The sequence below is a fragment of the Miniopterus schreibersii genome (assembly GCF_964146895.1).
Source record: "Miniopterus schreibersii genome assembly, chromosome: 1".
Classification (NCBI taxonomy): Eukaryota; Metazoa; Chordata; class Mammalia; order Chiroptera; family Miniopteridae; genus Miniopterus; species Miniopterus schreibersii.
The window spans coordinates 143,637,599-143,655,204 of record NC_138101.1 but is presented as its reverse complement, the minus strand read 5'-3'; the positions used below and the strand labels follow the sequence as shown (position 1 = coordinate 143,655,204).

Sequence of the window (17,606 nt, the reverse complement as noted above, 5' to 3'; positions counted from 1 at the left end):
TCCAGGTGCGTGCTGGGTCTCCAAAGATTCCGTGAGGGCAAGTCCAGCAGAACCGGTTCTGTGAGGTCAAAGCTCATGGGCGGCTGGGGGTGGGGGCGGGGGCAATGGGGCGCGAGGCGAGGAACGTTACCAACAGCAGGGTCCTATTTGAAAGATGCGGGATGGAGTCTGCAGCATGAAGACGGGATGCAGGAAAAGACGAAAAGCTTGTCTAAATTATCCCCTTTTTCTCACATGGGGCAGAGAAGAGCAGGAGTGGTGGAAGCCGCGCTTTTCGGAAAGCTAGTCAACCAAAGCCTCGGGTCGCCTGGCTTGGGAACCCCGTTAGTATTCCGGGGCCTCCGCACCGGGCCGGAACTCTAGTGTCAAAACTCGTGGTTTGGCGCCGGGATGTGAAAGCAGCTGGACTTACACCGGGAAGGCGGAGTACCCGGTGGGGAAAAGCTGGGGACCCGTCGGAAGCCACTCTTGAGCTTGGCGGGGAGGGCGTGGGGGCCTTCGCTGGCGGTTTGTCTGTCCAGGACGTGCGTGGGCGATAGAGCCCTAGCAGGTGAGGGTTGAGGGACCACCTCGCCGCAGCATGGCCCGGACCGCTCCCGCGCTCGGACTGGGAGTTTATCGCCAGGGCTCTAGAGTTAGTTTTGCCACTTTCTAGCTGTATGACCTCGGGCAATTTTATCTTGGAACCTCCATGTTCTCACCTCTGTAATTGGAATAATAATAGTACCTTTCTCAGAGTTGTTGTGACGAGTCAATGGAAATACACTTAGAACAGCTTTTGGCACATGGTAAGCCCTGGATATATCATCTTTGTAAAGCCTGCTCCATTTAGTTGCGTGGGTTATGTCGCTGTCAAAAGTCATCAACTTCGGGCTGGGATCATCCGTTAGCGGATTTGACTTTATTGGTTAAAATATGAAACAAAACATTTATAATTAAAGTTGTATTATTAGAGAAGTAACAACACTACTGAGTGTTTGGAAAATAGGGTGAATGTTACACAGAATCCCATCATCCTACAGGAGACTAAGACTTTTATCCCCCCCCAAATATTTTCTGTACTTTTAAAATTTTATTTTGACGGTACATTTATTAAAGCTGGGGACAGTGAGACAAAGAAGGGCTTAGCATAGAAGAAGCGACGTAGAGAGACTAGGCGGGGCTGCTTCTGCTCTTTAGAAAGGTTATGGGGAAGAAGTGAGCCAAGTCCAGGCTACTCCCAGCTCACTGGAGAGTCAGAGAAAAGGGGTACTTGGAGGCAGGTTCAGGGGATTAACCTGGGACAAACTGCTGCTGCCAATTGCTCCCTGGTTGCAAGTCTCTTGGGGGGGGGTGCTTACAGTTTAGGAGATGCATGCCTGTGGGGGAAGAAGAGGGGGAAAGGAAAGGCACTAGTGTGCTCCTGGGATGGAGAGTGCCTCTGTACATTTTTATATTTCTGTTAACATACATGGTTTGGCATTGCATAGTTTATTTCTTTTTAGGGGAAACTGGAACAGGTAGGAGAGGGGACTATCTAGTCTTCCTGGTTCTGGCAGCACTTATGAAATGTTGCTAGGAGCAAAGTTGTTATTTACTAGAGCTATAGAAGTTATATTGCTAATGCTTTACATATAGAGAGGCAGCAGCATCGAGTGGAAGGACTTCAGGCCAGTGTTCTAGCTTCCATACTGGTTAGCAATGTGAGTTTAGGCAAGTCACTTCATCTGTTGGTGTCTTGTTTCCTAGAGAAAGGAAATATCTACCTGCCTTGTCTTACAGGAGTCATATACGCATTAAATGAGATAATATGTCAAAGTGATTTGAAAATATTAAGAGCAGTATTTAAACATGATGGTATTAGTGCTACTGTTGTTTAGTTTCTATCTTTTGAGGAGCTCAAATAATGACTAATAGTCAAAGCCTTGTTACTCAAAGTGTGAACCTTGGACTAAGAGCTTGTTAGATATGAAGAATTGTGGAGATCTGTTAGACTTACTGGATTAGAGACCCCTCATATAGCCATCATTCCATCTGATCTTCAGAAAAATCTCTTAAGGCAGTAAGGGAACTGTTAATGCAGCCTTACCCCCAAGGAAATGGAGACCTCAAAAGATCAACTGCTTTACCTGAGGGTAAGCAGCTTTTTTAGGTTTAGCATATCAAATTGCCAGTATTCACAATGCTCAGAACCTAATAAGAGGGCAGAGCCAGGTGTTAAGTCGAAGTTTTCTGATTCCATATTCAGTGCACACTCTAAGTCCCTTTTTTTTCCCTTTTTCTTTTTTAATCCTCATCCGAGGATGGATGGATGGATATCTATCTGTCTATCTATCATCTATCTATCTATCATCTATCTTTATTGATTTCATAGATTGGCTGCCTCCTGCACACCCCCTGCTGGGGATCGAGCCTGCAATCCAGACGTGCCCTGATCCGGATTGAACAGCCATCTCCTGGATCATAGGTTGATGCTCAACTGCTTAGCCGCTGAGCCACACCAGCTGGGAGAGAAGCATCAATAGGTTGCCCCCCGTATGTGCCCCAACTGGGGATTGAACCCACAACTGGGGATTGAACCCACAACCTTAGGTATGTGCTGTGACCAGGAATTGAACCTGCAACCTTTTGGTGTTGCAGGTGTTTGGAGAAAGATGCTCCAACCAACTTGGCTGGGACCTTTAAGTCCCTCTTTTTACGGACTGCTAACATGTCAGTTAGCTTAGGTCCTGGAGTGAATTAGTTGAATACTTTATTTTAGAAACCAATTATTTCTTTAAAAATCCAGTTCCGGCAGAGTTGCCAAAAAACAAAAACTAAAAACAAAGCAAGCAAACAAAATTCAGAATAAAACTGTTTTAAAATGGACACAATCTTGCCCGGCCGGGCGTGGCTCAGCGGTTGAGCGTCGACCTAGGATCCAGGCGATCAGGGTTCTATTCCTGGTCAGGGCACATGCCCGGGTTGCTGGCTTGATCCCCAGTCGAGGGTGTGCAGGAGGCAGCCAATCAATGACTCTCTCATCATTGATGTTTCTATCTCTCTCCCTCTCCTTTCCTCCCTCTGAAATCAATAAAGGTATTTAAAAATAATAATAATAATAAAATGGACACAATCTTTTGACACACATACTTGAATTATTTTTGGGTTGATTAATCATAAACTCCATGAAGGGGCCCTGTGTTTATATTTATTTTGGTATTTTTTTCACAAGACAGTGGGATGCATTACATACAGTGCAAACAGTAGTTTCATAGTAAGTCTTGGGTAAATGTTTATAGAATTAGAAAATAAGTTCATAATACGTAATCTATGTTGAGTTTGAAATTGTGATGTATTTTTTTGCTACACTGGTAACTGTTCAATGTCTCTTCTGTTATAGGTAGAATTGGGCTATTTGCTGAAGCTTCTTTCTCTGGTAGCCTAGGGAGAAATTTACATTTTGACTTTTTCTTACCATGGCTTTGGTTCACAAATTGCTGAATGGCACTTGTATTCTCAGAAAATGCCTGAAGCCAAGTGTTACCTCGTGTCCATTTCTGAGCACTCACTTTGCAGACTATTGTTCCAGTAGTCTTCAGAAACCAGTGGCTACTTCTGGCAAAGCTTCCTCTCAGAGGAACACTGAAGGGGGTTTGCAAGATCACCAGAGAGAAGTTGCTTTGGATATAACTTCTCCTGAGGAGAAGACTGAAGTTAGTTTTGATAAAGCAATTAAAGATGAAATAAAGGACCATTTTAGGCGTTTGAAGGATGAGATTGTGAATCATTGGATAGGGCCTGAAGGCCGCCCTCTGCAAGAGGTCTTGCTGGAACAAGCCAAAGTTGTCTGGCAGTTCCGTGGAAAAGAAGATTTGGATAAGTGGATAGTGACTTCGGATAAGACAATTGGAGGCAGAAGTGAAGTGTTCCTGAAAATGGGCAAGAATAACCAAAGTGCACTGCTGTATGGAACTCTGAGCTCTGCAGCACCTCAGGATGGGGAGAGCGGTCGCGGCGGGTACTGTGCAATGATATCCAAGATTCCAAGGGTAGGTTAGGCCCAGGAGCCTGAGTTTTCTAGTGAATTGGGGTGAACTTCATTGACACCAAGAGCTTTTGTTTCTGTAAATGAAAACACCTGTATGGGGTTAAATAACCACTAGGCACAAGTGTAAAGCTGAAGCACAAGGGGGAAGTGGTTCCTGAAGACGGATTACTTGTTTCTGGGCATCACTTTGGCCCCAAGTGACGCATTCTTTTTTTTATTTTTATTTTTATTATTATTACTTTTTGTCTTCACTCGAGGATTTTTTTTTTTTTTTTAATATATCTTTATTGATTTCAGAGAGAGGAAGGGAGAGGGAGAGAGAGAGAGAGAAACATCAACGATGAGAGAGTCATTGATCGGCTGCAGCCCGCAACCCGGGCATGTGCCCCGACCGGGAATTGAACCCTGATCGCCTGGATCCTAGGTCGACGCTTAACCACCGAGCCACGCCCGGCCGGGCTCGAGGATATTTTTTCCATTGCTTTTTCAGAGAGAATGAAAGAGGGGGAGAGAGACGGAGAGAAACATCGATGTGAGAAAGACACATTGATTGGTTGCCTCCAGCGTGTGCCCCAACCAGGGCTAGGGATTGTGCCTGCAACCAAGGTATGTGCCCTTGGCTGGAATTGAACCTGGGACCCTTCAGTCCTCAGGCTGATGTTCTAACCACTGAGCCAAATCGGCTAGGGCCAGAGCCGCTCATTCTTATGTTTGAGGTGCCTTGAGAGTTTAGACGATTGATGATGATCTGGGGAGATTGACATCTCTAATGTAGACCACAGACCCTGTGATGGCTAGGGGTTCCGTAGAGTGGAGGTAGGATCAGCCTGTGGCTTTTTATTTATTTTTATTAAAGTAAAATTAATTTTAGAGTAGTTTTAGTTTTACAGAAAAATTGCAAAGTAATACAGAGAGTTCCTGTATGGCCCTCACCTACCTTCTCCAATTGTTGTAATCTTACATTGCTGTAGTACATTTGTCACAACTAAGAAAACAGCATTAGTACATACCTACATACCTATTAACTAATTCCAGACTCTATTTGGATTTCACTAGTTTTTCCACCAGTATTTTTCTGTTCCAGGATCCCACACTACATCTAGTTGTCATGTCTCCTTATTCTCCTCTTGTCTGTGACAGTTTCTTAGTCTTTCCTTATTTTTCATGAGGATTTGAGAAATACTGGTCAGGTATTTTGTAGAATGACCCTCAGTTTGGGATTTTCTGATGTTTTTTTCTCCTGGTTAGACTGGGGTTCTGGGCTTTTAGGAAGAATGCCACAAAGTTAAAGTATCCTTCTCATTGCATCATATGAAAGGTACATGCAATGCCTGGCTGGGGAGCTCAGTTGGTTAGAGCATTGTCCTGATACGCCAGGGTTGAGGGTTCAATCCCAGGTCAGGACACACAACAGGAGTCAACCAATCAATGCATAGATAAGCGGAGCAACAAAAATAGATGTTTCTCTCTTTTTCTCCCCCTTTCTCTCTAAAGTAAATTTAAAAAGATATTTTTTTAAAAAAAGAAAGAAAGGTATGTGCTAGCAACCTGACTTATGACTGATGTGTTAGCCTTGATCACTTGGTCAAGGTAGTGTTTGCTGGGTTACTCCATTGTTCAGTTCCTTTTTTTCTTTCTATTTAAAGCAGTTTATTGATTTTTAGAGAGAGAAGAAGGGAGAAAAACATCATGTGAGAGTGCAGCATTGGTTGGCTCCCTCCTGCATGCAACCCAGGCATATGCCCTGACTGGGAACCGAATTGGCAACCCTCCGATGAATGGACGATGCCCAATCGAGCCACACTGGCCAGGGCTTTTTTTCTTTTTTCTATACCATGCTCTTTGGAAGCAAGTCACTAAGTTCACCCTACTTTCAAGACGGGAAGGGTGTGGGATTAAGTTGTGTCTCCTGAAAGGTGTAGTATATACATAAATTACTTGGGATTCTTCAGAAAGAAAGATTTGTTTTTTCTATCATATTTACTTACTCATTTAGTATGACTCACACTTTGGGTTATAATCCAATAGTGTGCTATTACTTTGTTGCTGAAATTGTTCTAGCTTTGGCCATTGGGAACTCTTTCAGGTTGGCTCCTGTCCCTTTGATCTGCCCCCATCCTTTTTTTGTTTTGTTTCGTTTTTTAATATTTTTATAGAGTTTCATAGAGGAAGGGGGCGGGGAGAGAAACATCAGTGTGAGAGCAAAACATTGATCAGCTGCCTCCTACTTGCCCCCCATCAGGTATCCAGCCTATAATCCAGGCATGTGCCCTGACCAGGAATTGAACTGGCAACTCTTCTGTGCCTGGGATGATGCCCAACCAACTGAGCTACACCAGCCAGGGCTCCATCCTTTGGTTTTTTGAGCACTTTTTGGCTCTACAAGATGTCCTAGTTCCCCTGTCCCAATCCTAGAATAATCCATTTCTCGAAAGAGCCCTGTTCCTTTTTTATGGAGAATGTCATTAGAGACCAATATTTGGGCAGTGAGGATGCTTGTTGCTACTGGGTTGACACTCTGTCTAGGACATCTCAGTGGACATAGCTAGGAAGTATATGTATACATACCAACCTATACATGTGGAAACACATGTCTGTAATTATTTCTATATTCATATTATGCTAAATATGAATTCATACTAATGTTCTCACTCTAATTCAGTACCATGAGATTTAGTCTGCCTTCCCCCTCTTGCTTCTGTAACTTCCCTCTGTAACAGTGGGAAACATATCCCCCCCATTTACCATTCGTTTACTTATTAGATTAACCCCAATATACAGCTTCAGGATTTTTAATGTGTAACCCTGTGAGACAACTTTACCAACTAGAATACAGTGTTTATGTATGGTTTCTTTTGTCTTTAGCCTTACAGTTTCCAGTAAGAAAATTATTTTGCAAAATTATTTAGGTCAGTTCCTTTATCTTGCCACTGGTCATATGTCTTTTTGCAAATTTGCCGATCAGGTATTGTTTCAGGGCTGCCCTGGACAGGTTCCCATGCCTGGCCTTGGCCACAGGCCCTGGTTGTTTGCTTGGATATTTTGCTTTAAGGAGAAAAACAAATGTTAGGAATAGTATTTGGCTCCCTCTGTTCAGATAATAATGAAAAAGAAAGGTAGGTATTCTTTCAGAGGCAACAAATTATGCATACAAATTATGCAAGATTTTTTTCCCCCAGGCACTGAAAATACACAAAATGGATTTGATCAGTCCATAGTAGGAAATAGTTCTATGGCTAGATATGCACTGTGGAGTAATAGAAAATGTTGATAACATTTATTAAGTGTACCTTGCCATTCCTTGTGCTGATTAGTTTTTTGCATTATCCCTTTTGTCTCTTACAACGATATTGTAAGGTATGATCATCCCAATTTTACAGATGAGGAAACTGAGGCTTGGGGAGATTTAGTAACTTGTCCAGAGTTATACACCTAGTAAATAATAGTTCATCACTGTATTCTTGAAATCAGATTACCTCTGAGATTGCTATAAATAAACACCTTTGGAAATTAATACCAAATTCCACTTTGAAAGAGAGAGACAGTATAGGTAGTTGTTAAGAACACAGATTTCGGAGTTAAACAGTATTGAACTTATCACTTATTAGTTGAGCGCTCAGTTTCTTCACCTATAAAATGGAGTACAATAGTACCTATTTCATAGGCTGTTATGAGGATTAAGTTATGCATGCAAAGTGTTTAAGTTTTCAAAAGGTGGTAGCTGTTGTTATAAAATATCAATTTTAAAACTTGAGCTCTTTCATAGTTTTCTAATTTATGGGAAGGCAGTTGTCATTAAATGACCCGCTCAGAAGCCATTGCTCCTCATGACCAGGGAAAGAAACTACATAACAGTAATTCTTTTCCATTCAGTGATACAAGTAAGTGCCTACCCCATGTAAATACTGTCCTATGCCAATCATGTCTTGAACATTACCTTAGAAACATATAACTATGTCAGTATTTTGTACTAAAATAAGAATCACTTGATTTATCTACCTCCTGTGATAGAGCTGAAAAAGAAAAATGGCTTGTGGATCCTTTTTGTTGCTACTAAAGGCGATGACTCACATTTTGCTAATAGTGGAAAATGAGGTGAAATTAACTTTCCTTTCTGTACCCTAGGGTGCTTTTGAGAGAAAGAAGTCTTATGATTGGTCTCAGTTCAACACTCTGTATCTCCGTGTCCGTGGAGATGGTCGGCCTTGGATGGTGAATATCAGAGAGGACACAGATTTGGTTCAGAGGAAGAATCAGATGTACAGTTACTTCATGTTCACCCGTGGTGGGCCCTACTGGCAGGAGGTCAAGGTAACAGCACAAGTCTTTACTGTATATGAAATTAGGTCTTTTGAGATCATGATGACACTGTAGTTTTTTTGGTTTTGTTTTCTTTTTTTTTAAATATAGCTACATTGATTTCAGAGAGAGGAAAGGAGAGGGAGAGAGAGATAGAAACATCAATGATGAGAGAGTCATTGATTGAGCCCGCAACCCGGGCATGTGCCCTGACCGGGAATCAAACCTTGATCGCCTGGATCCTAGGCCGACGCTCAACCGCTGAGCCATGCCCGGCTGGGCGGGTTTTGTTTTCTTATTAGTTCCCCTTGGAAGGTGTGGGAAAGGAAAGAAGGAAGAGGACCTGGGGGCAAGATTTACATAATTGATTTTTTCTTTGATTAATATAAATATTATCTTATTAACCAGAAAATATTTTTGATAAGGATATGGGCAGGTGCATGTTAAGTCATGGGTACATCTCTGCTTTGTGCCTAAGTAGATGTTTCTTTTTACGTTTCTGCTGTGTCCTTTCTTTAAGGCAACTCTACTAAGCTGGTGTCCCTACTAAGCTAGTGTCCCTAGCTTAGTAGAGAGGCTTCCTTAAGAGGAATAAATACTTCATACTTTATAGACATCAAAATTTTTATTTCTTGGTAGTATAAGGCAGCCTTATTTTGTAAGTGAGAAGAGCTTTGAGAAGGTAAACGACGTTAACCAGGAGGAAAATAAGTGGAAATTCAGAGAGGATTAAATCAAGTGCCTATTCCTGTCTCCTGACTAGTGGAGGTTTTTAATCCTTAAACTCAAAAGAAAGTATTTTACTTATACTTAAACCTAATGCTTATCCTGGATTCCTTTCTCCCTCACCCCACATCCAGCCTATTAGTAAATTCTGTCATGTCTACTTCTAGAATACATCCAGAATCTGACATTTCTAGCCATCTCTTCCACTCTCATCCTAGTCCAGGCTTTTGGATTACTGCAGCAGCAGCTTTATCGATTTCCCTTTGTCCTCTTGCCCCCTTAAAATCCACTCTCCACACAGCAACCAGAGTGAACTTTTTAAAGTGTAGCTCAGATTATATCTCTCACATGCTTAAAATCCTCCAGTGATTTCCACTTACAGTTAGAATGAAGTCTAAATTCCTTAACATGGCCTACCGGGCCTCCAATATCAGACCTGTCTTCATCTCCAGTCTCCCCTCCTACCTCCTTCCTCCACACTGGCCCCTTTTCTGTGTCTAACTCAACAATCTCAATTCCAACTCAACAATCTCAATTCTATTTCAGACCTTTTTTTTCTTAAATATGTCTTTATTGATTTCAGAGAGAGGAAGGGAGAGGGAGAGAGAGACAAAAACATCAATGATGAGAGTCATTGATTGGCTGCCTCCTGCACATCCCCTATTGGGGACTGAGCCTGCAACCTGGGCATGTGCCCTGCCCGGGAATTGAATCTCAATCTTCAGGATCATAGGTCGATGCTCAAGTGCTGAGCCACACCGACTGGGCTATCTCAGACCTTTTGCCCTTTGTGTTGTATCTCCTGGTATGCTTTTCCCCTCATATCTACACCGGTTTCCTCTTTTGTATCATTCACCTCTCAGCTCGAGAGTTGCCTCACAGAGACCTTTCCTGGTCCCTCTAGCTAGAGTTGCACCCTCTAACCAAGTCACTCTCAATAATATCACCCTGTTTAATTTTTTCATCAGTAGAACTTACTGTGAAGTAAAACAATTTTGTTCATTTACTTGTTTCTTTGTTTATTGTCACTCTCTACCCTGCTACCCTGGAACATAAATTCTGTAAATTCTCAGAGCAGGGACCTTGTCTGTATGGTTCATAGCTGTTTTCCCTGCACCCAAAACTGTGCCTAGCATATAGTAGGTGCTTGAAACATATTTGTGCACTAATACAGATATATAACCAAAAAATTATTATATATGTAACACCTGTATATAAGTAATACATAATTAATAAACAAAACAAGTATTTCATTATAGAAAACTTGGAAAATTCAGAAAAGGAAAAAATATCTTGTTACCACTACCGAGAAATAAAATACTATTTTTATTTTATTAAAATTTTTTTAATATGTTTTTATTGATTTTAGAGAGAGGGAGGGAGAGGGAGAAACATTAATTGGCTGCCTCCTGCACAGCCTCTACTGGGGATCAAGCCTGCAACCCTGGTTTTAATATAAACATTTAAAAAAATGGTACTGTGCCAATGCTGTTTTATAACATATATTGTACACTGAACTGAATTTTGTATACAACTTTCTGTTGAAATATATTTCTACATAATTTTAAATAAATGCATCTTTTATTACATAATAGAACACAATTTAATCTCCTGTTGTTATAATTTAGATTGTTTTTGAGTTTTTCACTATTATATCAAACTCTGAAGTAGACATCCTTAATTATTGTCTTATATTCCTGGAAATAAAATTCCTAGAATAAATAATATGTACATTTTAAAGTTCTTTGATGTACATTGCCAAATTATTCTCCATTATCACTGCTATGTAATTGTTAATGATTATTCTTTCCCAAAAACACATGTGGCCCTAATCTTTGGCTAGAAATAATAATTGTTTCCAACAGTTCTCTTTAAATTATTAGGGGAGCCCGGCCAGGTGTGGCTCAGCGGTTGAGCGTCGACCTGGCATCCAGGCGATCCAGGTTCGATTCCCGGTCAGGGCACATGCCCGGGTTGCAGGCTCGATCAATGACTCTCTCATCATTGATGTTTCTATCTCTCTCTCCCTCTCCTTTCCTTTCTCTGAAATCAATAAAGATACATTAAAAAAAAAAAATTATTAGGGGAAGTGTTAGGGATTTAAAAAAATTAAATGTTACTAATTGCTGTTCACTTCCTCAATAATTCTTTAGTAAACAGAAGTGAGATATGCAAATATTTACTCTGGTGACAGAGAGAAAAGATAGAGGAATATTATGTATATTAGTTAACTGTCACTTGTAGAGAAAAAAACAACTATTTATCCTTTTCTTTTTTACTTATTTTATTTTTATTCTGGTAGGAAAATTTTGTATTGAGTGATAGAATTTTGTTACCCTGTTATCCCTTTAATCAGTTCTTGAAAATGCTTGTGACACCCAGTGAATCTCATTTTTACTCTGCCTGAATTATAGGTAAATCTCTGTGACTTTGTTTTCCTTTTTTTTTTTAAATTTATCTTTATTTTTGAAAGTATTACAGGTGTCCCATTTTCCCCCCCGCATTGACCCCTTCCACCTCTCCCACCTCCTCCCCAGGCCTTCCCCCCATTATTGTCTGTGTCCATGGGTTATGCATATATGCATATAACTTCTTCGGTTAATCTCTTCCCACCTCCCCACCCCCCATTCCCTCTTCCCTTTGAGATACAACAGTCTGTTGCTTGCTTCAGTGTCTCTGGGTCTATTGTGTTTGTTAGTTTCTTTTGTTCATTAGTTTCTTAGAGAAGACCCTTCAACATTTATGTAGTACTGGTTTGGTGATGATGAATTCCTTTAGCCTTTTCTAATCTGTGAACCTCTTTATCCGACCTTCAGTTCTAAATGATAGTTTTGCTGGGTAATGTTTGTTGTAGGTTCTTGCTTTTAATTACTCTGAATATTTCTTGCCACTCCCTTCTGATCTGCAAAGTTTCTGTTGAGAAATCAGCCGTCATATGGGTGCTCCCTTGTAGGTAACTGCTTTTCTCTTGCTGCTTTTAAGATCCTCTCTTTAACCTTTGGCATTTTAATTATGATATGTCTTGGTGTGGGCCTCTTTGGTTTCCTCATGTTTGTGACTGTGCATCGTGGAGTTGTAAGTCTATTTCTTTCACCAGGTAGAGGAAGTTTTCTGTTATATTTCTTCAAATAGGTTTTCAATTTCTTGCTCTCTTTCTCCTCTTTCTGGCATCCCCATAATATGAATATTGGGCATCTTGAAGTTGTCCCAGAAACCCCTTACACTGTTTTCATATTTCTGGATTCTTTTATCTTTTTGCTCTTCTGGTTGGGTGTTTTTTGCTTCCTCATATTCCAAATTGCTGATTTGATTCTCAGCGTCCTCTACTCTCCTGTTGATTCCCTGTAAATTATTCTTCATTTCAGTTTGTGTAGCCTTCCTTTCTCACTGGTTCTTTATTGTGTTATTGATGATTTCACTAGTTTCTTTAATAGTCTTACTAAGACCCTTGAGTATCCTTATAACCATTGTTTTGAACTCTGTACCTGGTAGTTTGCTTGCTTCCATTTCATTTACTTCTTTTTCTGGAGATTTCTTCTGTTCTTTCCTTTGTGACATGTTTCTTTGCCTCCACATTTTGGCTGCTTCTAGATGTTTGTTTCTATGTATTAGGAAGAGCTGCTGTGTCTCCTGGAATTGGTAGAGTGGCTTTGTGTGGTAGGAATCCTGTAGGGCCCAGTGGCTCAATCTCCCCAGTCACCTGAGCTGGGCCTTCTAGGTGCTCCCCTGTGTGGGCTGTGTGCACTGTCCTGTTGTAGTTAAGCCTTGGTTGCTATTGGTGTCACTGGGAGGAATTGACCCCCAGGCCAATCGGCTGTGAGGACCAGCTGCAACTACAGACGAAAAGCTGCTGTGCTGGAGACACCCCTATGGAGCAGGATTTGCTTCAGTGGGGCTTTGGTGCTCACCAGGTGTGCCCCTTGAGTGTGTCACTCATGGATGTGGTAGGGTTGTAATCCAGCGTGGTCTAAGCTGACCACCAGGTGCACTGTCTCTGGGGGTCCTAGGAGGTGCAGCCTCTGCCTATGCCCTGCCCCGGGCCACCCAGCATGAGCTACACAGCAATTTGTATATGGCTGCTGCTTGTGCTGGGCTTGGAGGTGTCCAGGAGAGGGAAACCTATGAATCAATGCAGGCTGCCATGAATGCCAGGCCTGGGGCCAGCTGCTACTTGATTGAGAGATTTTAGGGAAGTCCTAAGCATGAGGCTTGAGAGGACACTTGCATAGAAAAGCCACTGGAAATGGCCTGGATGAGTAGGGAGGGGTGGGGTCTCCTGGAATTACCAGGGCAGGGTGAAAGGTATGAGTCAGGTTGATGGAGATTCAGATATGGTGCCTGCCTGCCGGCTCTGTGGGGTAAGGGCTTGTCAAAGAAACAATGGCCTCTGCAAGCTCTTCTGTCTGGGAGAAAGCTGCCCCCTCCAGCTCTCTTTCTGATTCCAGGCAAGTTAGTTCCTCCCCAAATGTCCCAGGTTCCTTTGAAGCTGCTGCCCAGCACTGGAGCTCTGAGGGATCGTGTCTGAGTAAATCTGTGTGCAGGCCGTTTAAGAGGAGCTGCCTGGGATTCCAACAGCCTCTGTGTCCCCCAGCCCCAATCCCCGCTGGTTTTTACAGCCACAAGTTGTGGGGGACTTCTGTTCCCAGCACTGGGACCCTGGGCTGGGACTGCTCATTTCTCCGGGAAACCTCCACCGCTGAGATATTCCTCCCACTTTTCAACCCCAGGATGTGGGCCGCACCCGCGTCTCTTCGTGATTCAGCTCAGATTCTAACCCATGTCTCTGCCCCTCTACCAGTCTCAATGTGCTTCTTTAGTTCCCTAGTTGTAGGACTTCTGTTCAGCTAGATTTCAGGAGGTTCTGAATGATGGTTGTTCTGTATTTTAGTTGTAATTTTGATGTAGTGGTGAGAGGTGGTGTGGGTACTGTGGTTACTTACGCCATGACCTTGTGGTCTCTCTCTATCCTTTTCTTTTTTATGCAAGCTTTAGATTTAATGTTCCTTCTTAGCTTTATTTTTTTCCAGGCTAATTTTTTTTGAAAAATCTGTATATTTGTATCTTACTTTTTGACTAATAATATATTGTGAAGGTATTCTTCTCTTTTGCTATTAGAAAAAGCTATGTCTTTATGTATTTATCAGAGTTTATCTGAAATATAAATTACTAAATGTGAAATTGGTAGGTCAAAGTTATGGCATTTCAGATTTTGTTAGACAGTGCTGTCAGCTTTCTGTTGCTACATAAAAAACTTACCATAGACCAGCCGGGTGTGGCTCAGTGGTTGAGCATCAACCTAGGATCCCGGTGATTGTGGTTTGATTCCTGGTCAGGGCACATGCCCAGGTTGCGGGCTCGATCCCCAGTAGGGGGTGTGGAGGAGGCATCTTATCAATGACTCTCATCATTGGTGTTTCTCTCTCTCCCCCTCTCCCTTCCTCTCTCTGAAAGTAATAAGGATATATTTAAACACACACACACACAAACTTACTATAAACTTAGCAGTTTCAAAAACACATTTATTAGCTCATAATTCTGTAGGTCGTAAGTTGGGACACAGTAGATCTGCGTTCAATGCTCAGGGTCCTATAAGGCTGTACTCAACATGTTAGCTGGGCTGTCTGTATTCCTTTCCAAAGGCTCTGTATTCCGTTCCAAGCTCATTCTGGTTATTAGCTAAATTTAGTTCCTGTGATTGCAGGGCTGCTGTCCTTCTTTCTTTACTGGCTGTTAGCTAGGAGCCACTCTTAGCTCCTAGAAGGTGCCCGAATTCCTTGCCATTTAGTTGCCTCCATCTTCAAAGCAGTGGAATATCCCTCCCACCCCATTGAATCCCTTCAAGCTTCTAATCTGTCACCAGTCAGTCCCTTTGATGGGATCAAGTGATTAAGTCAGGCCTTATACAGAATAATCTTCCTTATATCAAAGTTCCTTCATAGCAACGCTGAGATTAGTGTTCAGATACCTCAAAGAAGGTGTGTGTACACTAGAAGTTGGATGTCTTGGGGGCCATTTTAGAATCTGCCTACCACAACTGCCAGCTGCCATCTGAAAGAGTTGTAATAATTTGCACTCCTACTACAGTGTACAAGTGTCCTGTTTCTCTCCACCCCCATTTTTCTATTGAGTTGTTTAATCTTTTTTTTAGTTACATATCTGTGATCCAAATGACTAGCCACTTGTCATAACTGCATATATAATTTTAGAATTAAACTATTATTCTTTTATCATTGCAATAACATATAAATGCCTCAGTTACTTACATTTCAGCTATGAAGTAAATGGTTTCTTTTTTCAGATTCCTTTCTCCAAATTTTTCTTCTCTAATCAAGGAAGAATCCGGGATGCCCAGTTCCAGCTTTTGCTTGACAAGGTAACATTTTCCTCTTTTATTCAGAACTATGTTCTCTTTAGGGAAACAGAACTCCTGAGGATGAGTTCAGTCCATTTTTGAAGGCTGGCAAATGAAAGATGGAAATTCCTACTCAAGGCTACCCCTGTAATACCCGAACAGATGTTGACACAGACCTATCCTTTGAGCCAAACCCCCATCCTGGAGAATTTCATTATGGTCATTTTATTTTAGCTTTAAAGAGAACAGTATTAAGAGTTCAGGAGAGCTTCAGAAACCTGCACTAGACACCCTTGTTGTCCTCACTACTCTTAAGTGGCACTACATTAAAGGAGAAGGAAAGGACGTAGAATGTGGAAAGAAAAGCAGCCCAGTATTCCCTCTTATAATTTGCTACAGCATGTGAGAACTATGGTATATTTGCTCAGGGCTGAGAGTATAAGGACCCAGCTATAGTAATCCATGGAATTTTAAAACTCTAGCAACATCACTATGCAATTTTGATCAATTTCTCTATTTTAAATTTAGATCTCTTCTATTGGATTCACCCTGGCTGATAAAGTGGATGGTCCATTCTACCTGGAAATAGATTTTATTGGAGTGTTAACTGATCCAGCCCACACAGAAGAATTTGCTTATGAAAATTCTCCAGAGCTTAACCCAAGACTTTTAAAATAGAGGTCATGTGGTAGTTTTGTATTACTAAACTAAGGGTAATAGTATCCATGATGATTCAAAGACAAAATAAAGTATTTCATTAATGGCATCTGATCAGTGGCTGGTATATATTCCCTAAGACAAAGCTAAATGCTGCTCCTAAGAGGGACCTTATAGAGGGAAACCAGGTTCTAAACTGTACCTTAACTTAGAGAATACAAGTACTATACTGATGCAGAGATACTATGTAAATAACTTTTTGGTTAGAATGATTCCTATTAGAAACAATTCCTGCATGGTTTCCAAAGCAAGAAGTCTCTGAGATGACTGTTGATGGACTTCTACCACTCTATTCCTTATAGGTTTCTTCTGTTTTCCAACCCATCTTTGAGGAAGGGAGACTGCTAAAAAATATTGATACTATTGAAGTCACAAAGACATACCTACTGTCTTAGTCTGCTAGGGCTGCTATAACAAATTACCATAGACCAAGTGGCTTAAACAATATACATTTACTTCTCACAAGTTTTGGGGCTGAGAAGTCCAAGATCAAGGTACCTGCATATCTCTTGAATGCACCAGATGGTGAGTGCCCCCTTCTGGTAGACCTGTGAATATTTGAGTGTGTGGGTAACATACCTGTGTTTTTTGTTTTAATATCTTTATTGATTTCAGAGAGAGGAAAGGAGAGGGAGGGAGAGAGAGAGAGAGAAACATCAATGATGATAGAGTCATTGATCAGCTGTCTCCTGCACGCCCCCTACTGCAACCTGGGTATGTGCCCTGACCAGGAATCAAACTGCAATCTCCAGGATCCTAGGTTGATGCTCAACTGCTGAACCACGCCCAGCTGGGCTCATTGGTTGATTCTTGCTTGTGCCCTGACCAGGGATTGAACCTGCAACCTTGGTATATGAGGACAACACTCTAACCAACTGAGCTACCCAGCCACGGCCACAGAGTTTGCCTGTTTTAAATGTACAAGTCAATGGTTTTTAGTATATTTACAGAATTGTGCAATCTTTACCACAAGGTAATTTTAGAAAATTTCCATTGGCCTAAAAAGAAACCCCAATGTCCCTTTGTAGTCACTGTCCATCCCCACCCCCAGCCCCTGGTAACTACTAATCTACTTTCTCGATGCTTATCTTCTTTGGATATTTCATATAAATAGAATCACATAATGTGTGATCTTTTGTGTCTGGCTTCTTTTCGCTTGGCATAATGTCTTTGAGGTTCATCCATGTTGTAGCATGTTATCAGTACTTGGTTCCTTTTTAAGCGCATAATTTTTTTAATCAATTGATGGAGAGTTATTTTCTCCATTTTTAAAAAAATGTTTTATTGATTTGAGAGAGAGAGAGATAAAAACATCAATAATGAGAGAGTCATTGATCAGCTGCCACCTGCACGCCCCACTGAGGATCAAGCCCCCAACCCAGGCATCTGCCCTGACCAGGAATAGAACCGTGACCTCTTGGTTCATGGGTCGATGCTCAACCACTGAGCCACTCAGGCCGGGCTTTTCTCCACTCTTTGGTTACTTCAGATAATACTGCTATA

At 41.6% G+C, this 17,606-nt stretch overlaps 1 protein-coding gene across 6 annotated transcripts; it reads left to right on the top strand.

Moving 5' to 3' along the window:
* Nucleotides 1-404: 404 nt before the first annotated feature.
* Nucleotides 405-17,233, top strand: NDUFAF1 (NADH:ubiquinone oxidoreductase complex assembly factor 1). Of its 6 annotated transcripts, none has more exons than XM_081153233.1 (6): nucleotides 436-550; nucleotides 2,354-2,514; nucleotides 3,362-4,010; nucleotides 8,135-8,320; nucleotides 15,333-15,407; nucleotides 15,915-17,233. In XM_081153233.1, the coding sequence occupies exons 3-6, from the start codon at nucleotides 3,438-3,440 to the stop codon at nucleotides 16,062-16,064; spliced, it is 984 nt and encodes a 327-aa protein (XP_081009359.1). In that variant the 5' UTR covers nucleotides 436-550; nucleotides 2,354-2,514; nucleotides 3,362-3,437; the 3' UTR covers nucleotides 16,065-17,233. The 6 variants fall into 6 exon arrangements, with proteins under 6 accessions (XP_081009355.1, XP_081009354.1, XP_081009359.1 ...); XM_081153232.1 differs by having other exon boundaries at nucleotides 2,354-2,571; XM_081153231.1 differs by having other exon boundaries at nucleotides 471-788.
* The last annotated feature ends 373 nt before the right edge of the window (nucleotides 17,234-17,606 follow it).